This window comes from Onychostoma macrolepis, chromosome 02 (genome assembly GCF_012432095.1).
Source record: "Onychostoma macrolepis isolate SWU-2019 chromosome 02, ASM1243209v1, whole genome shotgun sequence".
Lineage (NCBI taxonomy): Eukaryota > Metazoa > Chordata > Actinopteri > Cypriniformes > Cyprinidae > Onychostoma > Onychostoma macrolepis.
Genome location: NC_081156.1, coordinates 16,881,769 through 16,898,702, shown reverse-complemented (window position 1 = coordinate 16,898,702; position 16,934 = coordinate 16,881,769). Strand labels below are relative to the sequence as shown.

Below are 16,934 nucleotides of genomic sequence, written 5' to 3'. Positions count from 1 at the left end.
AGTACAGTCCTAATCAAAGGCTCTTGATCCAATGCCTTGGTGGCCCTGAAAGCCACAGCCACATTGAGCCCTGGTAGACAAACCAGAAACTGAGACACACACACACAGTTTTTTCCATATGAAAATTTGTTGAGTGAAGTACCAGTGTTTAAATTTCAGCAGCGATCTCTTGTATTTCCACAGTCTGGCTTTGAATATCATTAATAAAACATTGACATTAATTCAAACATTTTTCTCAACCTCTGGCATGACAGAATCGGCCTTATGAGGTACACTGGAAATTCTGGGCAGTCACGTAGGTGGGCAGTATCCTATACTTACACAACATGCTTCAGAACTGTCTGCAAATCCCAAGTATAAAAAGCTGATGATCTGACGTGTTAACATGAGGCTGAAATAGAATGCGCTACTGTCGAGACTAATGGCACCAACACAGCTGGACATGAAATGGCACAGGGCGATGTGTTCATTCCATCATGCTGATGCAGTGCCAGTTTTGGTGTGAAAGGCCCCTTAGCTGAGCATAGACATTCTTTCTGTGGCTACAGTTTTTATTATTTGACCTTTTCAAATGGCATTTATGTAATACGTAATTGCTATGGCACTATATACGGAATCGCAAGCCGAAAATATCAATTATATCTCAAAATGTAAGGGTCCTATAATAACATGTTAGAAAATAGCATCAACAACTAAAGCATATACTGTATCAACACTAGCTGTCTACAGTTTCACACCTTTCCTTGTTTGACTGATGGCTTTTCTGAGTGAGCTTATGCAGTGTTTCTTTTTTTTTTTCAACAAATAAACTGAAAAGCAGCCTTGTTTCAGGAAGTGGGTTATGTGACGTACCAGCATGACTCCTTTTTTGGTTTACCTAGAATGGCTTCAGGCTGCTGTTCTGTTCAGTAAATAATGACCACAGACAGACATGCAAACCTCTTTTCTGTGAGTCTTTAAAACACCTCTTTGAAATAAAGTGCACTGCAGCCGAACTATGGACTAGAATACAAACACATAAATCTTACAGTTTTGGGCTGCTGCTCTATAGAGGAGGACTGGCAACTCAGTCAATACTTCAGCCAACAAATCTCAAAGGGATTATTTACAACTGATGAATCACATCTCCTTGTATTTCTGCGAGCCATTAAATAAGCTGCTAACTAAATAAATCCTACGAGACGGTCAATACAGCGTGGAAAGACTAAAACTAAGAAAGTTTTTTCAAAAGGAAACGGTGGAATTTCAGAAAACAGAAGACTTTAGCTAGTTTTCTAACCGCAGAGTATCCTAAAGATGTTTTGTGATATAATAAAGTGATAATCGGTGTTCATGCAGAATTTGTACTTCATAAAAGCTAATAAACACCCAATATGTTACTAATAGGCTTGCCAATAAGCAACTAGTGTTTAGTTTAGTTAAAGTTAACTAAGGTTGCCAAAACCTCTGATGAAACATATACATTTGTAAGAAAAGAAAACAAATAATACATATTTGAAGGCCATTTTCATAATTTGCATACTGCCTTTGATCACATTCAAGTCAGTCAACTTGTGTGCAATAACTGTTCAACTTCCGGTGAAGTGATATATAGCTATTTTATTTGAAGCACCCTTTGGACTGGATATTTATTTGAACATACCCTTAAAAACATGCAGGAAAACCTAAAGAAATTGACGTTGAAAGCAAACAGAGAGTTGAATGCAGATTGACCATGGGCTGAAAAAGCAGAATCAATAAAAGGGAATAACGGAATAAAAGGCAAAGTGAGACGCTGAGTTCTAGCATTGCTGAAGGTTGTCAGCTGAAGGATGGGTGCGACGTTCTCTCGGCTGTTGATGAATGTCTGCAGTGATGTGTGCGAGGCTCTGAGCCAGGCTGCTTCTTGCTCCAGCACCCATAAATACCGTGCAGGCTGCCTGTTCAGCCCTCAGCCGCCGCCAGCGCCACCATTCTGCCTAGAAAATGCAACACTCTTCCCTCCTCTTGCATCACTCCTCTCTCCTCCAGAAGAGTGAGGCTCTGGTACAATGGAATTATTGTCATGTATTTCTCACAGGAGGTTCAAAGTGAAGGCTAGTGCTGCTACTATGATCCCAGAGGCAAACTGGAAATGAGAATGTCTTAAGGGATCACAGAACCTGACTTTTGAAGCACCAACAGTAGGGATCAAACCATAACGCTCCCCTGGCTGGTGGCCCATTTCTCTTACAATTCCTGTCTGATTTTTATCAGCCCACACTATCATTACCATCAACTTCCACTATCACTGTCCTCTCCCTCTAATATCACTCTTTTCTCTCGCCTCTATCGCTCTGATCCCGCTTTGGAGATAACAACAATAGCAGAGAAAGAACTGCTAGAATCCTGTCAGAGCCTGCGACAGCCGTTCATTTATGAACAACACGACTGTCAAGATGTTTCTAATAGCATTAACAGGCACATAATACTAATGCTAATCAGTTACTGTGTGCCGATGGTGAAATGTCTAACCCCATATAGTTTGTATTTGGATGGAGCGTTTCATCAATATGTCATGTTTAACAAGAAGACATCAAAAATGCTTTGAAGTGAAAGATCTTCTCTGTTGTACACTGTATCTTCTTCCATCAGCCCTTTGATTACATGGAGATCTGGAGCGGAATAAGGGCAGCTTGCCGAGGGGAGTGTCAGTGTGGAATTTGCAGGAATCTGATCTGGATGACTGTACAAGCGTACCTTCACGTCCATGAAACAATCCTTTGTGTGCAACTCCTTCAACTGTGGCACCGCTTGGCACAGGACCAAGAGCGAGGAAGAGCATTGTGTACCCTACACACACTCCTCATGTCCTGTCACTTAACCCTCTCTGACTTGCAAAACAGAGCGTTCTGACAGAAATTACATGTTTTTAAACAACCTACCATGCTAACCTACAAATAAAGTCTAGTAGTACAAGTCCCGTTAAATTCAAAGAAATAAATAGACTCTGTAATTGCTGTAAACATTTAACTAGTATGTATGTGTGTGTACGTAAGACATTTTCGACGACAGCTGCAAGTTGTAACTCTTCTCGTGTTGATTTCGGGAGACAGGAATGCCAGACTGCACACCTCTTTATTTGCCGGAGATGAAAAACAAAAGCAAAACGTGTGTGTGTGTGTGTGTGTGTGTGTGTGTGTTCTCTGCCTACAACGGATGTAGTAGGGACAGTGGAGCACCTTCTCTGGTAAAATGGAAGCAGATGTGCACAGGAAAGCTTCTATTGTGTGTACAATTTGATGTTTCCTTGGCATAACGTAAGAAGAAAGAAACTTTTCTGCAAGAAGTCTTTCTGATTGAATTGTGAAGGCTATGGTAGAAAACAAAAACAAAGCCCACAATGACATTTAGGAAAGCTGCTTGAGTTCGCTGACTGTAGCGCAAAGAAATGGATAAAAGTTTTCAAGACAAAAAATAAAAAACACCCCAAACCTGTATGACTTCCTTTATATTGTCAAACACAAAAGAAGTATTTTTTTAAAAACGTCTCTGTGTTTTTTGTTCATACAGTGAAAGTCTGGAGGTTCCAGTATTGTTTTGGACCCCATTAACTTTTATTATATAGCTATGGTGAGTGGTGTCTTCTTTGTTGTGGATCTGCTCATCCGAATCCCTCTGCAACTGGCACAGACTTGATGAAAATAGTTGTCGTTTGGCAAATAAAAAAATTATGGACGACATTTCCAACATTTTATTAAAGGGGTCATCGGATACAAAATTCACTTTACAAGTTGTTTAAACATAAATGTGTGTTGGAAGTGTGTGTACACATCCATCCTATAATGATAAAAATCCACCCAGTGTTTTTTTTTTTTTTTTAATCCCGGTTTTAAAATCCTCTTTGTCAAATCAGGCTGTTCTGAGATTCCTGTCAGAATTACGTAGTTCTGTACAGGCCACTCCCACAATAGTTGACTGGCACAGCTGTCTTACCTTAGACCCGCCCTGAGTGAGCTGTGAGCTGTCCGCCTCCGGTGCAGGGGAAGACAAGATGTCTTTGATTAAGTGATTTGAGGTGTTTTGTTGTTGGATGTAATAATGAACATAGCAGTCATCATTTACTCCCGACATCTGAAGACGCAGAGGATTAACGTTACTTTCATTTAGAAGGGAATGCGCCGATCCCCGATCTGCCTAAATACGCCTATGTTCGTGCAAAAAATTCGTGATCCAGCTTCATCTACAGAAGACGTGAGAATAAGGGTTTTTATGAATCTTTGCAAATCGCCTTTCCTAATAATGTGCTAGTTAGCTAGCCTGACTACGTCAGACTTCGTACTTCCGCTCAATTTAATTTCGCTTCTGTACTCAGTCTGATAGCAAACCATCTCCCAGTTTATCTCCGGCTCGCAGCAGCCGGCCAATCAACGAACAGAGGGCGGGCTGAGAGCCGTGACGTAGACGCTGAGCGCCGAATTTAAGATTGTAGTTTAGGTTTAGGTGAGGGGAAATATAAAACGACAGCGGACATGGAGACAAGGGATGCTATTCGCTCTGTTGTGGAGAATATTCCCGGCATTTGCCAACCGAAGCCCGAACAAGAAGAGTGTTTGGTTCACATTTTGAATGGAGGTGATGTTGTGGCCCTACTCCCGACAGGTTTTGGGAAAAGTGTAATTTATCAACTGTTACTGATTGTCAGCGAGAAACTGGGGAGGCCAAAGTCCGGCAAGGCGATAATTGTGGATGCGTAGATTTACTTCACAGCCATCTTCACTCCGGTATTTCGCTTGATGGTTTTGTTTTCGCCGCATACCTGTGTTTACAGCGGAAGTTCGAGGCGGCTGAGCCAGCGCATAACATATATCATAACCAAACGTTATGTGATTGGCTTACGGGTACATCAATGATTTTAAACTTCAGACAAGCGCCCGCCCACGAGAAAGTAAACGCTTGTAAATTACGCCCTTCCAGACTCTGTCTACGAAGCAAAGCGAAGTAGCAGAGTTTGGTATTACCAGGCTACTAGTTAGCCAGTTTCGAGGCTGAAGTTTACAGTCTGCTCATCACTCCATGGAAGAGAGGGGCAGGGTGAGCAGAGCTCATTTGCATTTAAAGCAACATGGACTATAATGGCTTGATGCCTAAAGAATCATATCAACCTGTGGAAAATGGGCATCCCCCTTTAAGTACGCTTTATGTTACACCTAAAATGACAAGGGAATTTATGCTACATTTATTTAATTTTATTTATTTGTTATTAGCCAGTCCCTGAACTCATTCTCTCAAGTGGCTTTGGTATGCAGAGCATTCACAACGTAAATAGACGGAATACCCCATAATATAGTCAAAAACAGTTCTTCAAAACAGACACTCTACTTTATTTATAAAATTAAGCCTAAAGCATTATATACTAAATCATGATTAGTGAAAATGATGACATAAGTCAATTCTGAGATAAAGTCAGATTCATGACATGCTATTAAAATGTTGATATGACATAAAAATCTAAATTATGGCATACTAAATCATGATTGTGAGTTAAAAACTAACTACAGATAGGTGTATATGTACATACTATGTGTGAAACATATTTAAGAAAAATATGAGCATTTCAATGTGTTTATCCATATTTAGGGCTTTTTGTTTGAGCTGAGAATCGACTCTGCCTGTTTGTACAAGTTCATCATGACATATGAATGAGAAGACAGGTGCAGGTTAGCGTGGCTTGGCTGGGATGCCTGAGGGTTATTTCTACATGTTTTTAGATTTTGCAAGACACTGTCATGCATGGATTACTGATCCTCTGCGCTCTGTTCCTTCCTTTATATGTTTATATTTTTAGAAATTTGTAATTGAAACTGCTAAACGAAGGTTGCAGGTAGGCTACATTGATTTTGCACATCCTTAATGAGCTAAGTATCCATAACCATGACAGAACATGGTATTTTAAGATTTGCAATTCATTTTCAGAATTAATTTACAGCTCTAATCCATTTTCAGTCAAATACTCCATGATCCCTTCATTTCCGCACATTATTACCAGAATCCAGTGTACTCTGCTGCTATGGAAACTAGCTTCGGCGTGTAGTGACCAAACAACTGCCCATCTGGATATCAACACTGTACTGTCTTCAATTAAATGCAGTCATGCTTCTAAAACAAATTCCACATTAAATGTTTAGCTAAAATTATTGTCATCATTTCCCCGTCCTCATCATGTCTTTTAAAACTGGCAAGACTTTCTTTCTTCAGTGGAACTCTAAAAAGAAGATATTTAGCAGAATGTCCAAGCTGCTTGTTTCCATACTTTACAAGTAAGCAAGCAAGTTTTTTTTTTTTTGTGAATAATGAATAACATTTTGGGTCACATGATAGCATCACAAAATGCTATCATGTGACTTGGAATGTAGCAAAAGAATTGTATGGACTACTTTTACGATACTCTTATGTTCAGTATTGGGGAGTAATGACATGTAATTTAATTACAACATTAATGTAACTGTAATCGGTTACAGTTACTGAGAATTTTTTTGTGTTCATGTATATGCTTTATTTTTTAAGATTAACTGTTTTTTCTTAGGCATTGCTAAATGCCAATGTTTCCTGACATATTATTTACTATGCAAAGATTTGATTTCAAAAACAGTATCATAGCTATTAAACTATATCTTGATATGATTTTAAAACTGCATTTAACCTCAGAACGATCTCAAAGTAAAAAGAGGTGCTAAAGCCTGATTTTGTGGTGGCTGTGCTATAAAATTAAATTATTATAATCTTAATTCAACTGATGAAGGATTTTGAAAGTTTGACAGTAATCAGTGTTGAGTACTACTGTAACTACCCTGCCTGGTTTAAATGTTTGAAACAGTTAAAAACATTCAAATCAAATCTAATTAGTTACATTACTTTAATAAAGTAATTGAAATAGTTACACTACATGTTACATTTTAAATAGGGTAACTTGTAATCTGTAACCTATTGCATTTCGTTTGACAGCTGGTCCCCAATCACTTTAATAAGAGAGCAGCTCAGACATCCTGCTAAACATCTTGTTTGGATTTTTACAGAGGAAAGAAAGTCATGCAGGTTTGCAATGACATGGAGTAAGTAAACGATGACAGAATTTTAATTTAGTGGGTCAATTGTTCCTTTAAACAGCAGTGGGGCCTAAAGGAGTAATCATCTGAGCTCAGATTCTAAATTTCATTTCTCTTGGGACACGAGAGCTCGGTGACTCTCAGTCAAGCTGCCGATAGGGGTATCAAAGAACTTTAATCTCAGAAACTCATTAAAGTCGCTCTGCTTTGGATTAGCACAGTAAGGACCTGGACAAAGAAGTCTTTTGACTTTTAAGGACTTTCTGTGACTTCATCTGTCCTCTCTCTTCTCTCAGATGGAGCTGCAGTGAATGAAGGTTGGCCGATGTTTCTGTGCTGATTGGGGCCAGCAGTGCAAACTCCAGCCCAGAGGAATGATGAGAGATGATGTCATTGTGAGTAAAACAATCTGAGTCTCTCGTTCAGGGTGTATAAAGGATGCCCCATATGGAGAAATAAGCCTCCTGTTTTTTCAACAAGCTGTTCAGAGGGCCAAGTGTTACTGATCCAAGTAACACCATGTGAAGGGAATTATGGGAGTTTTTTCTCTAGTTGTCTCACATCTCTTCTCATGGGTGTTTCCCTGGATTTGCCTTCCACGGCTTTGCCAATATCCATTATCAAAGCTTATAAAGCAAGTGTGAGTCTTTTTACAGTTGTTTCTTTCCATTGATGTGATATGGGGTGTGTTGATCCCTAAAAGGGTGGAACACCCTTTCAAATTTTATGATACATCAGTGTATTGAGATCCAGCAGGTATTTTAAAAATAAAACAAATTTGTATTTAATTAAAGTAATAAATAAAATAAAAATGCATGTTGCCAAGCTTTAAATGATTCTAGATCATTTCCAAACCTCTGAATGTGATGTGATTTAATTTGTGGAAAGTTGTTTATTAATTTGGATCTTATCAATAACTTCACAGTAAGTTATATTGTGAGATATCTGTGTATCAAGAGGTCATGTCTCCTCATTCCAGTCTATGCGATCCTGACACTAACCTCTCAAAATCTGCTGTGTCGCTACAACACAAGATTCAGATCAGTCAACCTGTCAACACTGAGCATATTTTGGAGCCAAAGAAGAGCCAGAAAGGGTCACTGTCCCCTTGCTGTACCTTTCAGCAGCGAGAACCCTGCAACCCTGTCTGAGAACAGGGCAGGAACGGCATGAACTGGGGACATAAAACATGCAGAGCTCCAGCACTACTGCTGGGCTCAGTACTCATAACTGATGTCCAAACAGAGGAGCCTCATGTCCAACCAAAAGCTCTATAACACCGAGGAGATTTGGTAAAAAAATAATCTCTATTGCTTGTTTACTTAACTCATATCATATGTCTAAACAATGAGATAATGTCACTGTCAGTTTTCACTCAAAAGGGCTTTTCACACTGCGCTTAACCCCGGGTTATCGTCGTTCTAAACACCGCTTTTAACCCGGGGTTATGAAACCCTGCTCCGGAGCAGGGTTAGCACCGCATTTGTGGTGTAAACCCCGCATTGCGGTGCTAAGTTTGTTCAGTGTGAAACGGAGCGGTGTTGCTTGTTGCTGCTGGACGCTTGGCAACAGACAGCCAATCAGAAATCGAGCAGCGAGGCTCATGTCACGTCAGTAACAGGAAACGCGCGTCGTGTAAACTGCAGCTGGTGAGAAGATAACATTCACATACTTTGCTCCTTGTTTTCTTTCTTTTCTTTTTTTTCTTTGTTTTCTTGCCTTTGTGCGTCATGAGGCCGTTCACATGTCGCGCCTAAAACGCTAAGCGCACCGCTTTCTCCTTCTTTCCAAAGCGCCCTGTAGCTTGTGCTCCCATGGCGTCTGCCGTTGCTAAGCAACCATGACCTGCGCTCTTCATGAAGACGCAGAAGTTTCAGCAAAGGATAAATGGATTTCCAGCACTAAATCGCTTGCAGTAGCTCTGCTACTAAATTTATTTAAAAATGGCTATCCCTGCCTGTACAGCTGATCAGCTGTTCCTCAATCTTCGCTGATGTAAAGACATAAGCGGCGACGTTTTTAATAACTGGCAAGACGCGGGAAAAGCCGTGTAAACAGGTTGCCTGCTCTGCTGTTCGTCCAATCAGAGACAGTGACACCACAAATATGCAAATAAGAACGTTAACCGGGGTTTAGGAATGTACCGTGTGAAAGGTCTGTTAATGAATTAACCCCAGGCATAGTATGAGCAGTGTGAAATTGATTACAGATAACCCAGGATTCCGCTTATCCGGGGTTTAGGATGACCCAGGGTTAACAATTTCAAGTGTGAAAAGCCCTAAATAGTATCTGAGAACAACAGATTTACCATCATGTGTGAAGAGAACAAATGACCTCGTAAGAGGAGGGAGTGAAACATTTCAGCCTATTCATCTTCATCTGTACTAAAACAAAACCTGTTGTCAGGTAACCTAAAAATATAAAAGATGAACAAATTGCTAATACAGAACTCGGAAAATACAGTGGCTTCCAAAAGTCTTAGACTACTAGAAATAATTATACTTAAAATCTGGTTTTCCATTACAAATAGTATTATCAGCGTTATTTTAGTGAAAAGTTGAACTGAAAAATTGATTTCAGAATGTCTCGGTATCTGATTTTTCTCAGTATTTGGTTTTTGCTTTATTGACAGCAGCACTCATGCTACATGAACTCTTCGAGTTTGTGTCAAACTGATGATTATCATATAAACAATAATATGGCTCACAAAAGGTTCTCCTGCATGATTTGAGATGATCCAAAGAGCATCTTGAGCTTTCATAAAAGGAAAAACATCTGACTGCCTGTACAGAGTCACATGATCAATGTCACAGTGTAACTTCTCAGTGGCATTAAAATCTTAATCTGAAATATTTCTTATTGATTTTACATCATGTTTTTCAGGTTTAAGACTTTTGGACACCACTGTAATCAATATGACTGAAAATGTCAGTTATATGTCAGAAAAACCTGTTTTAGGGTTGGTAGTAATAGTGCACATTCGACTGCACATTTTCAATTCTAGTTTGTTATTTATTATAATTAGCTGGTATAACCAAGGTCTATCCAAGCTCAGCCTGGTTAAGGCTGGTAGACCATTTAGGCAAAGCTGACAAGACCTCTTGGTCTAACCAGTTTCCATGTTCAAAACCAGCTTGACCACTTTAACCTGGTTTTTCTAGCAGGGTAAACCTCATTGGTATGTACCCACACCTTCAGAGAAGTGACTCCCATGAGCATTTGTGGGGGATATGACGTCTCTTAAATGTCATCTCGAAAGCGAAGATTAGTGGTGAAACGGCCTCAAACAAGAAATAGGTCCAGGTGTAAACAGCTGAATTTTCTTATGACATTTTGTGTTTGAGAGGTTGGAGGTAAGCACACTGATCCTTTGAGTTTTAAACCAATCTGATTTTCTTTAGACATCTGATTTAGGAATGATCACTGACATGACACAATGTCTCTGAGAAAGAAAGATAGCAGTGTTTGTTTTTGATAGTATGTGGTGTGAGGACCATTGAAACCCAGTGAGCATGTGTTTAGCATCATTCTGCTTTTTAGTCCTTTAAAGCCTCATATAATCCTGTAGTCATAATACTTTTGGTCTCGTTAGAATTATTTCCACACCACAAATGATTTCATTTAGAATATGTTTGATTTATTATGGATATTTGGGCCACAGGCTAACAGTAACTACTTTCAGTATTAGCCATATGCTAGCTATCCCGAGGAAACTTAGTCTCATAAAGTTATAGCACTGCTATCTGTAGACTACTGAGAACTTTTTCGAGTTTGGGTTCTTCGGTTCAAACGTTACTCCATCCTTGACGTCTCTTCAGCACATATTTCCAATTCTACTCTGACCAAAGTCTTTCAACAAAAGCAAACAGTTGCAAGCCTCAATTGTCTCATAATAAGAGGGGAGGGATGATAGATAATGCAGAAACAACAGTTATGAAGACCAAAGAGCCCAGTGTATGGCAGAAACCCTTGCTGCTCTTTTCCCCTGACTTGGCAGTCCTCGCTGAGCTAGCCACAGTCTTTTTCCAATTACAGTAATCATTGCACAGAAGTAACAAAAATCCTGAATGGCTAGGGATGGTTTGGACAGAAGAGCTTAGCGCACATGCACTGCATGCATGGACTGTGGTGAGGAGAGATTATAGTAAACGTCAAACCTACCATTAGAACCTGTCTGGTTTTCAGCTCAACACAGACCTTACTCACTTGGCATATGCTAAATATGTAATTTTTGTGACACAATCCATTTCGTCAGCTGTAATGAAATGCAACATCAGATGCGCTTCTGAGAGCACTTTTCTAACCAGGACACTGCTACTACTTTACTATTTACTGTATCAGCATTGTGCTGTCCGTATTATTTATCATGGTAAATAATAAACTGCGCTGCACTATTGGTAATTGTCTTGATCGTAGATTCAATTACACAAAATTAGTGTGTGTGTGTGTGTGTGTGTGTGTGTGTGTGTGTGTGTGTGTTTATTAGCCTACCTATATATAATTTTATATATGTGCCCTCCAGAGGCTTGCGTTCTGCAAGCGAACTTTTATAATGCTATCCCAAAGAGGCATAAAATCATTTTATTTATTCTATCTACTTGTTTTCTATTTATTAATCTATATAAAACACATAAAACACCCTGCTACATGTATTGCGTGAGACTACCTGGGACTTGTCACAGCACTGTTTATTAATATTTGTTCATATTAAATGTCTAACCGAACAAATGTTCTATAATCCTCAGATGTAAGTGGTTTTTCTCATAACAACAATGACCCCTAGTGGTGGACATTTGACATGACTATTGAGGTCAAGGAGTACAGTAATCAACACCAGTAATCAACAAGGTCACGTTACTCATTTACACTAAAAATGTAGTCTTAATAAGATTTCTGATCCTTTAAAAAAATACAATACGTTTGTATTGGAGCATGAAATTATATAATAGTGTAGATTGTGGCTAAATGTTTTGCTCATCAGTTGAATGAAACGAACTGAAATGACCTTATTAGTGAGAATGAATGTGCATTAAATAAGGTATTACACTTACACTATTGTCTTTGTGAGCACAGTATGCAGTGATTCTGTTCAAAGAATAAAGACTACATTTCCCAGAATGCTATAAGATAATTCACAGGAAGTAACTTAAAAAAAAAAAAAAATCTTTGTAGAATTGCTCAATGTCATATTGTCTAACCCCTTGATAGCTGCAGAGAGAAAAGAAGAGAGACATCACTTCATGATGAAGTTGCTTGGCGGTATTACCTTGTTATTAGCAACAGCTGTTGCCTATTACATCTATATCCCATTGCCTAGGACAATCTCAGAACCATGGAAACTGATGGTGTTGGATGCCACATTTCGGGGAGTTGTGATGATGGTAAGTAGCACATTTTAAAAAGTACAACAGGTGAATTGAAGAAAAGATGATTTTGATTGGCTGGAAAGCTTTTATATTCTATGCTAAACTGAAATAGCAGGCTATGTTGCCAAACTTGGAGGTCATATGTCTTTTTAACAAAATCAAAATAACAATAATAAAAGTTTTTATTTGTTGTTAAACTTAAGTGAAACTTAACTTATTGCTGTATTTAGTACATAAAATCTAACCAGAGCTAAGAAAATTACATTGTATAAACAGCTTAAAACCTGACAGACAACATCCATTATTAGCTATTAATAAAGGACCATCTATTTTTGAAGAGACATGTTAAAGAATGACCTTGTTTTGCCTGTTCGGATGAACTTTGTCCAACTTGGCAACCCAATAGATAATACCCAAGGGCAAGATGAAATGATCCCTATTCACTATCTTCATGAACTTTTCTCTCTTTTTCAATGCCTTGGCATTTGTTCTCCTTGTGAATGCTCCAAAAATATCATGCAAACTGCATTTCAAAACCATAATGAGGGGAACGGTTAGTTCAGTTCACTGATTACTGACCCTGTTGTTTTGCAGGGAGATGTTGCTCACTCACTGGGTTTGAGCCATAGAGTCCACGTTATCAACTCTGCCATTGTCAATTTTGAGAGTATGATGCCGATCACAAACCAAGAGATCCAGATTGAAGATATCCTGTTTGATGAAGTCCATGTACGTGTGTACCAGCCTCCTGGAAAGGACGGAAAGCTGAGGAGATCAGTTATGTTCATTCATGGAGGTGGATGGGCCTTGGGCGCTCCAAGTATGTCCAAGGGTTTCCTTATGAATCATATTTCTTGATGAATCCTGCTGTTATATTCATTGGATTATGTGTGAGTGGTGTTTTCATGTGACTGCTTTATCTGCCATCAGCGTTGGGGTCATATGACTGTCTCTGCAGACAGATGGCAGCTGATCTGGACGCAGTAGTTGTGACGGTGGAGTGAGTATATACTTTCATTCGAATGGGAAGAGAAAATTCCTCTGTGGTTTTGATCAGTCATGCTGAGTGTTGATTTTGTGCAGTTATCGCATGGCTCCTAATGTGCGCTTCCCAGTGCAGTATGATGAGTGTGTGAGGGCCGCTAAGCATTTCCTGAGGCCAGAAGTGCTGGCGAAGTATTCGGTGGATCCAGAGCGAGTGGCAGTGTTTGGAGACAGCGCTGGAGGAAACCTGGCTGCCGCAGTGGCTCAGCGGGTACACTTCCGCTTTATTACTCAATTACTTTGATTCCTTATGATGTAATATTGTAATATCATGTCTTCACATGTGTCTTTTAAGGTCATATTTTCTGTTAAAGAGAAAACTAAAAATGTAACTTCTGTCATTATTTACTCACCCTCAGGTTGTTCCAAACCTATATGACTTTCTTTTGTGCAACACTCTTTTTATGCAAAAACAACAAGACTAGAGCTTTAAGCTTTGAAAATCTGCAAAAACACCTCAAGTGTCTATAATATTTGTGTGCTTTATTCCATGACGTCCAAAGCCATACAATGCGATGATCTGATCTGTTAACCACTGTGATCTTTAAAAAAAGGAACAGTGAAAAAATCCATATTTAGATGGATTAGAAAAATCTGACTCAAAGGAAAGATTTATTTAGACATTAATCACAATGCATCGACCATCTTGACATAAATTTGTTATAATTATGATATAAAAGGTCAAAATTATGACTTTTCGACATTTCTATTTTTTCTTTTTTTTTTTCTTATAATTATGACTCAATTTCGACTTTGTCATGATTATGACTTTATATCTCATAATTGACTTTTTGTCATAATTATAACCTTTTATCACATAATTGTCTTTTTCAATTTTTTATTTCATAATTTCAACATACAGTGGTGGCCACATTTATTAGAACACTAGTATTTTCAGCAGCTAAAAATGGCTTTAAGTCAGTTATTTCTATCTTTTGCAGTAGTGTGTCAGTAGGAAATATCAGTTTACATTTCCAAACATTCATTTTGCCATTAATTGTAATAATCCAGTGAGATTTTTGTTTGCACAAGGAGTCTGACAACAGCCAGTGCTCCACACAGAGATCTGATCTCATTATCATCCAGTCTGTCTGGAATAACATGAAGAAACAGAACAAACTGAGACTAAATCCAGAAGAACTGTGGCAACGTCTCCAAGATGCTTCAAGAGACCTATACCTGCAAAACTACAGCACTGTTAAAAGTTTTAGGCACTTGTGTAAAAATGCTGTAAAATGAGGATGTTGTCAAAAATAATGTCATAAATAGATTTTCTTTATCAATTAACTTCTATTAACTAAATTAAATCAACATTTGGTGTGACCATCCTTTACGTTTAAAGCAGCTTTTGCCCTTGATGCACTTGCGCATAGTTTTTCAGTAGTTCTACAGGTAGGTTTCTTGAAGCATCTTGGAGACGTTGCCACAGTTCTTCTGGATTTAGTCTCAGTTTGTTCTGTTTCTTCATGTTATTCCAGACAGACTGGATGATAATGAGATCAGATCTCTGTGTGGAGCACTGGCTGTTGTCAGACTCCTTGTGCAAACATAAATCTCACTGGATTATTACAATTAATGGCAAAATGAATGTTTGGAAATGTAAACTGATATTTCCTACTGACACACTACTGCAAAAGATAGAAATAACTGGCTTAAAACCATTTTTTAGCTGCTGAAAATACTAGTGTTCTAATGATTTTGGCCACACTGTAGTATCTCATAACTGACATTTTGTGCCATAATTAAGTCTTTTAATCTTGACTTTTTATCTCATAACTTAAACATTAAATTTAATCATTTTGACATTTTATGATTTTTTAAAATTTTATTATGATTTACCAAAGCATGATTTATTTATTTTCGTCTTTTGTGGTGGAAATGGGCTACATATGGGACTTGAGATTTGGGATATTTTAAAATATTATATTGTTTTTGCATGAACTGTTCCTCTAAATCGAATGAACTGTTGGAGCCTTAACCCAGTGTTAGTTAGTGAGATGGTTACACTAATCAACATTTTTTCTCTATTTCTCTCACTAGATTGGAATAGACAACACTACTTCTGTAAAATTCAAACTGCAGGTCTTGGTTTACCCAGTGCTTCAGGCGCTTGACTTCAACACAGCTTCCTATCAGCAGAACCAGAATGTTCCCATCCTGTATCGCTGGCTAATGGCCCGTTTCTGGTTGGAGTACCTAGGTGCCGACTTTGACCTTGTGCATTCCTTTATGGTAAACAACCACACAGCCCAAGACCAAAACCTAATGTCCTTGATCCATTCAAAGTTGGACTGGACCACTCTCCTCCCCAAACGAATGATAAAAAATTATAAGCCTGTGTTTCCAGTGACTGGCTCTCCAGGTATCTTAAAGGATATACCAGCGTTACTGGATGCCAGAGCTGCTCCGTTACTGGCGGAGGACGAGGTTTTGCGTATGGTGCCGCGTGCTTATATTATGACCGGTGAGCATGATGTTTTGAGGGATGATGGAATGATGTATGCCCGCAGGCTGGAGCTGGTAGGGGTCTCTGTCACTAACGAACATTACGAAGCTGGTTTTCATGGCTGCGTGAGCTTTGCTTTCTGGCCCTGCTACTTCTCTGTTGGAATAAGGGCAGTGCAAAATTGTATCGCTTGGCTTGACGAACATTTGTAGTTATATTTAAAATGTGTCTATTAGGGATTTCATACATTGTGATGCAATCTTGTGCAACACAACAGGGGATTCATATTGCACATCGAGCAAAGAAATGATGTTCTGCTATTTTAAAGGAACAGTATTATGGATTTCAAATAATGACTAACACATTTATATGTATTTTTTAAACTAATTTACTAAGAACCAAATGAGGAATTAGAAGAAGCACAAAGGAACCGATACTCTGTTCTAGCTCCATTAATATACAGCAGTTAAAGTGTTTGTAAGATTCTTGTGGATTCAAATTATGCTATTTTTTTTTGTGATTGTCATTACTAACACCTACTGCATTAACAAAACAGAAGTCATATCACCATGCATTTCAATTGTGTTAGACTTTCAATTCAAAGACCTGAAATGAATTTTATCATATTCCTACTGTGAATAAAGTTGGAACATGTATTGAAGCTACAATAAAAGTTAACAAATACTCTGCCTAGTTATTCTAGAAAATAACAATACATTTTTTTTTTTTTGGCATTTCAAATCTTCTCACACTTTTGAACGACACTAAGAACGCCAGCCTTTAGGTTGACTGGTTTATGTTCCTTTCATACGCACAATAGTGTTTCATGACAAAAGTTTTAGATAAGTAAATTCCTACATTCATATATCAAAGTGATGTATGATCATATAAAATCTCAAATATCAAAATGCAAATATTGTGGTGCTAGAATGATCAATCTTTCAGTATTTGTAAGATTAATAGCTGTAGGCTAATCATTCAAATTTAAATTATGTTCAAAATTTGCATTTTGAT

At 38.4% G+C, this 16,934-nt stretch overlaps 1 protein-coding gene across 11 annotated transcripts; it reads left to right on the top strand.

Moving 5' to 3' along the window:
• Window positions 1-4,045: 4,045 nt before the first annotated feature.
• Window positions 4,046-16,376, top strand: nceh1a (neutral cholesterol ester hydrolase 1a). Of its 11 annotated transcripts, none has more exons than XM_058798421.1 (7): window positions 4,046-4,212; window positions 7,361-7,459; window positions 12,382-12,445; window positions 13,025-13,250; window positions 13,361-13,430; window positions 13,514-13,685; window positions 15,515-16,376. In XM_058798421.1, exons 2-7 carry the CDS (start codon window positions 7,449-7,451, stop codon window positions 16,130-16,132), a joined length of 1,161 nt encoding a protein of 386 aa, XP_058654404.1. In that variant the 5' UTR covers window positions 4,046-4,212; window positions 7,361-7,448; the 3' UTR covers window positions 16,133-16,376. The 11 variants fall into 11 exon arrangements, with proteins under 11 accessions (XP_058654404.1, XP_058654336.1, XP_058654391.1 ...); XM_058798353.1 differs by having other exon boundaries at window positions 12,273-12,445; XM_058798415.1 differs by lacking the exon at window positions 4,046-4,212 and adding an exon at window positions 4,467-4,593.
• Window positions 16,377-16,934: the final 558 nt, after the last annotated feature.